We start from the raw sequence: 6,422 nt of genomic DNA on the forward strand, positions 1-6,422 counted from the left end.
GGGCTTTTTGCTAATGTGTGATGCACCTGTGTGTTCCTCTGAATGTTCTGTGCAAGACTTCATTTCCCTAATAAACTTTGAGGGGGTTTCTTATGCTTATTTGTCAAAAACTGTGGCCAGGATCACTCTAAGGGATCTTTATGCAGAGCTGGCCTTTTATGTGATACCAACTAGTGTGCACTTTGTCCTCTTGGCTCAGATCTGGCACTCGTTTCTGTTTTTTTTTTTCTGTTCTGAATTAGAGACAGTTTGCAATGATTTATCCTATTTCGGACAAAATCATTCTTAGATTATTTTAGAAATGCTCCTCCCTTGAATTTTGTTACCCACAGGAGTAATGAAAACCTGCGACTGTACACTGTAACCTTTCAGAGGGAAGACGCTAAACGTACCTCTGTGCTTTGTGGAGTACAAGAAACCTGGTGATGCTTAGGAAGTAACTAGTAACTATAAAAATACATATACAAGTATTACTGAATAGGACTTGGCTTGTTTTTTTGATAGGAGAGGGACGAGGTAAGACACGGGACACTAAGAATGAACTGGATCCCTGTCATGCTCTAAATATGTGGATGCACATAAATATTACATGAACTTACCATGGCTGTAAAGAGACCATAAAGCAGTTTTCGTCCTTGTTTCGCTCCCTCTTAAAAAAATGACCCTTCTTTATTCAGCTTTCTCTGAAACAGATGTTGCAGTTGCAGGAATAGGAAGAGGTAACCTTGAATCCCTTGAACTCCTGCCTTTTTAAACAATTGAATGCATATAGCCAAAAACTGGCATCAGTGAGGAAGGCAGCTGCAGCACATTCCAAATATTGCTCTATTTAAAGCATCCCAAAGCTCACAAGAACAACTGCAGAGGCAAACCTTAAAACTTGCCAATAAAACCAGCGGAGGGAGCAATGGCAGAACCAGGTAAGATGCACAATTAAATGCGAATGTAACAATGTAGTCTTAAAATTCATAAATCTGAGCAATGTAACATGAAAATACTCAGCTATTTGTATTCTTGTATGATACACTATATATTTTACTTTTGAGTAAGGAAGTGTACTCAGTTTAAAAGCTAATTCTATTAACAGCAATGAGTTTGAAGTAGCTTGGGTTTCTCCCGTATTTCTGAATCCTACCAGTTTTGTTTTCTTTAGTTTTTTTGTAGTTGTGCTTTTAAGTTGACTAACATAATTAAAAGGAACTGTGTAAAATGAGTTACGTTTGACAGTGTTTTAAATATACTGTCTGTGTAGCTGAAATCTGAGTGTAATGCTAGGTGAACGTATAATAATTTAGATTTTAACCCCACAAAGCCCAAGTGGCAGAGCAAAATGAAATTTTAATAATGACCTTTTCATTATAAGCACATTTCCACTTTCTCCAAAGAGAAAAGGCATTTTATAAAAATGCGTTTTATATTCATTGTCATTTTCTATTTACCTCACTGTAAGAGGTTTGGATGGTGAAACGACTATAAGTTTAAATATTCTGTTAGCTGCATACACAGTTATTCAAGTAGTACTTTTCCTTGTAAAAGCAACTTTTTAATGCATCTTTATAGCTATATTAAAAGTTTTTAAAGACTTTTATCTCCCTTTTTTTGCATCATTACCACTGGTATCTAAGAAGGATAGTGGAATTCTACTAAACTTAGATACAATAGGATACTGTTGAATTGAATGCTGTTTCTTAATTTTAGTTTTCTTTGATATTCACAGAAATAATACTGATACTGGTATTCCACCAGGAATTAGTACTTAACTGTATTTTGCATTGGTAGGATGTGTATTGTTATTTGTGTTTAAATATTTTTTTTTGTAAATATATTTTGTTTGTCCCCCCTGCGCAGGGGGACAAACGCCTCCCTCGACACGTCAGGGAGCAGATGAGAAACGGTTGGGCAACCTTGCTGAAATGAGTAATTGCAGGGTTCGCATGATTTTTAAATATGAAGCTGACAAATGCCATCAACACAAAAGCCTGTCCACATCAGTTCTGTGGTTATATTAGATTTCGGAGCACCACAGCCTCTATTGGCAGCGCATAAGGAACATGGAAAAACTTGTCTGTTGGGGCTGGCAGCTGGGAGACATGCAGGAGACATGGTCCTCTGGGCATGCCCACACATTCTCCTAGGCTGCTGACCAGTGTGGTGTTAAACTGCCATCCCAGTGACAGGTTACTGGTTTGGTTGAGCGTGTGCATGTGTAGCCATTATGAGATAAAATACAAAGAAAACCTAGGTGAAATTCTGAGGCATTTTGGAGTAGGGAACATAAGATTGCGAATTTGAGCTTGACAGGCTCGGGCAGGGAAATGTTCACCTCTTTACCTGCCAAGCCTCTGCCTGTTTAAAGTAAATGGGAGTTTTTCCATCTGGTATCTTGGGGTGCCCTTGTCAGTGCAGTCGGACCCAGACATTTCAGGGGTGAAGGCAGCTCAGTGAGACCACAGACACAATTTTTCTCATGGTGGCTGGTAGGAGTTTTGCCACTACAGATGGCAAAACCAAGCCAACTTGTGCTTCTGGATAAAAGGTAAACCCCAGAAAAAAAAAAATAGCGATCAGATAAGTTTATCAGTGTAATGGGGCTGTATTTAGCTTGGAAGCCTGTGCTGCTGTATCCTGTAGTTGAGGGATCCTTGGCTTCACTGTGGTCCTTAGGCATCCCGTGGTGGACAATTCCCAAGGCTTCCCACCTGCAGAAGCGCAGAGCTTGGGGGTCTGTTTATCACATGCAGAGGGACCCTGCTGTAGCACAGCAAAAGCGCTGTGTGTTTGCTGCTCTGACCAGCCTCTCTCTGTTTATTTTGAGATAAATTCATGTTTGAAGTAGAGAAAAATTACTATAATGGGGAAAAAAGAAAGTAATTTGTAGCTAGAACGCCAGCTTACACACACAGGTCACAGTACGATTTCTTTATTCTCGCTGCCATCCAGAATTGGCCTTTTAATTTTAGCAGGCTCTGGCTCAAACCCCAGAAGCCAGGGTTTGTTTCCTTGGTCTGTTTGAAAGCAATACTTGTGACTGCAATAACCCACATTTCTCTCAGTATTCTGCTTTCATGTGCATTCATTTAAATGGTGATTATAATGAAACCTCATGTTTTAGGGTTTTAGCTGGTTACCTGCAGGTGTCAGTAAAGATTTCTCTCTTTCCAAAACACAGTTGCGTAGAAGTATTCTGTTCCTCTGCTGCTAGTCCCTCCCCACCCCACCTCCACCTCAGGCTGGAACACGGACAATGCTCTTGGTGCGCACAGCCTTGCTCCATGGCGAGGGTAATACTGATTCTCAGATTTAGACACGGGGTAGTTTTCCCTTGGACCAAATATTGGGACCTTTGAGTTTGTCACCTTCTTCTGAGGCCTTGCGAATGGGTTACCTGCTCGGACGTCTCACTCGGGCAAGCCCGAGCCTTGTGCATATCTCGCACTTCAGTCTCTCCTGCTCGTGGCATAAAATATAGTCTTCCAAGCAGTGGCTTTACTCTAACTCAAGTCTTGGAGTATCTGTCCTGTGACGTAGAGGAGATCAGAGCAAATGATCTCATGGTCATTTCTGTTCTTAAACTATGAAACACAAGTACTCCCAATGGCTCCCATGAAACTCTATCCCTCGGAGCCAGCTGCTTGCTGCCTCATGACAAATGCTGGGCATAGCATTCCTGCTGACCCACCAGGACCTGCCTGCCTCTCTTCTCTTACTGCATTTAAACTGGATCTCATATAACAAAACACCATATTCAGTAGACACAACAGCAACTCAGCAGAGCTCTGTCAAAACTCTTCCATGAACCCCAGCAGGATCCAGCCCCTTATTTGTAGTAGGACCTTTAGAAAAAATGGCAAGTAGAGAAATGATTCCCAACAGAAGTAGCTTTACCTTACAAATTGTCAAAGGAATAACAGTCTTTAAATGAAAGAGGTAAGGGACTCCCCTGTGGCAAAACGACACCCAGTGTCAGAGCAGGATTTTATCTTTTTGCTCTGTGGTTGCTTATCTGTTTTATGTTTTTATGGCAGCACATGCAGATTTTCTGTCTCTACGTTCTCTCTTTCCCTCTCGGTAGATACACCATGCAATATCATGGTGAGACATGTTTGTGTTGTGCATAGCTTTAAAAAAGCAATGTGGAAAACCTAAATTATTGAGCATCCCTCCAAAGTCTGTCTGCTTGATCTAAACTGTGCAAGGTGTTGTGAATAGTTTTACATTATTTATTAATCTCTTCAAAAACCTGGAAATCTTTTAACTGCAGAAAGATGTGCTTTAAAATGTTGTAATATATTGGTAAGTAATATGATCTCAAAGGTTGATACGCTGCTTTCTGGCAAGCTTCTGCTATTTGCAGGAAACTGATAGAAGGGTCTTTGAAATTCTGATGCTGTACAGAAACATATTCATATAAAGCGCTAGTCCTGCTTTCTGCATGCTCCTTGTAGAACCGTCGCCTGCATTGAACTCCATGTCTCCACGCAATTTTTAGCTTGTTCTAGTACTAGTGGGCAATACAGGCAAGATATCACGTTTCTGCGCCTGGCCCAACTCAGCCAGGCAGGTGGGACATTGACATTGAAAACTCTTACGTTATTTTTTAACTTGTAAGTGGGGAACACCCTTGTAGTGGATAATTACATCAACCTTAACTACCCCGTATCGCTGTAGTAACAGGATAGGAGAGGGCTAAGTTGGGCACCATGCACAGAAAGCACAGAGATGAGCTATGAGTCCCTGATGCACGGCCGCTGGCAAACATCCCTTTGAGGTGTGGGAACTCATACAGCATCCCCTCATTGCAGCCCCAGGCACATTAACCTTAAACAGGTGCAATGTTAAACAATAACTGTATTTTTGATTTACTGTTGCCAACCTAACGAGACTTCTAGAAGGTGCTGTACATGTCAGGGATTGAATCCCGAATCTGTTGGGACAGCGTCTATCAATAGAGTCTAGTACAGATGTTCTCCTGATGACCTATGGAGACCAAGGACAGAACCGTGCTTGTCTCCTCCCTGTACCCTCCTTCTTTTGGAAGTGCTAAGCCTTGTACCTATCTGATTGCAGAGACCATAGTGTGGAAATCTCTTTGGGCTTTTGCTATGTATTCTCACTAGAAGGCCTGCCAAGAGATGGTGACTCCATGCTAAAAATAGCAATCATAGATAATGTGGCCCAAGCTCACAGGTATCTTTTTGCTCTGTGATAATTGTGGGTTTGATGTGTAGTGAATGTAGTGAATTCAGCGTCAATATAATAATGTGGCCTTTCTGAAAAAGGTCATCTTTTCTCTTTCAGCCCAAGTCCCGCTTTCACGTCTTGTTGTACCTATACTCCTTGCAGTTGGCTGGATAGTGGGTTGTGCGCTAATGGTTTACATTGTCTTCTCTTGATGGAAGTAAGTGACTTGCACAGTATCTCATGCCACCCATGCTTTCTTTGGTTTGCACTGCCACCTTTTTAAACGTAATTTGCTTTGTCTTACAGGACAGAAGAATTTACAATGACGTTGATTCGAAGAACCTGGAAGTTAAACTGAAATTTCTAATGACTAAAATATGTATAAAATGAGTTATTTTTAGTATCAACACTGTAAACATGGTGTACACTTTTTATCTACAAAAAAAGTTTGAAATGCTAATTCGAGCATTAGGAAGTATCATCAAACCAATTTCCCAGTTTCAAATGGTTTGTAATTGGGCGAGAAGTTTTTGGAGTCCAGTGGTAGGTCAGATACCTGTGTGTTCTGCAGCCTGCTTTGTTATTGCCACCTTGAATTTAAGCAGTTTTGGAAACAGTATTCCCAGAATTAGGGATGCAGTGGTGGACAAAAAAGTGAGTTAAGCTCATCTGTGATATGTGCCGAGCTGGGGAAAGAAGTATCTCAATGTATTTGGGAAAGTTTTAAGTGAGTTAAGACAATTTTTTAAGTTTTGTAGTAAAAAATAAATTATTAAATTTAAAGTATTGTGGTGGTACACTCCCCTGTCCCAAGATATGAAGTGTTAGTGTCTAAATAAATTTTCTGAAACTACATTAACTTCCTTTTTCAAAAAAGCAAAGAAAGTCATACAAGCATACTAATACATAAATCAAAAAAAGTCCTTTAGAAAATGAAAGGCAAACAGACAAAGTTACCTGTGAAATGCACCCTAAAATGTATGACTTGGACTTTCTAAATCCTAAAACATTTGGTTTTTATTTAATAGTATGTAGATAAATACCAAATTAACTGCTGGGCTCTTCTGTTTACATGATGTTCAGGGCCTAATTTTGTATTTTTCCATTGGCAACCAATCCAGTTCTTGTCAAATTAAATGCTGCTGGACTCGGTGGGCACTGAACTGGATCGAGACCATGTGGAATTCCAGCCCTGTTTTCTGGCATGCTGGCAGCCCCCCACTGCTGGCACCAGACAAAGC

General features: G+C 40.6%; 1 protein-coding gene across 1 annotated transcript; it reads left to right on the forward strand.

The window, feature by feature from the left end:
* The first annotated feature begins 806 nt into the window (after positions 1-806).
* On the forward strand, positions 807-5,588 carry STRIT1 (small transmembrane regulator of ion transport 1). The gene is made up of 3 exons (XM_075157672.1): positions 807-920; positions 5,299-5,398; positions 5,488-5,588. Exons 1-2 carry the CDS (start codon positions 908-910, stop codon positions 5,391-5,393), a joined length of 108 nt encoding a protein of 35 aa, XP_075013773.1. The 5' UTR covers positions 807-907; the 3' UTR covers positions 5,394-5,398; positions 5,488-5,588.
* The last annotated feature ends 834 nt before the right edge of the window (positions 5,589-6,422 follow it).

This window comes from Calonectris borealis, chromosome 9 (assembly GCF_964195595.1).
Source record: "Calonectris borealis chromosome 9, bCalBor7.hap1.2, whole genome shotgun sequence".
In the NCBI taxonomy this organism is placed as follows: domain Eukaryota; kingdom Metazoa; phylum Chordata; class Aves; order Procellariiformes; family Procellariidae; genus Calonectris; species Calonectris borealis.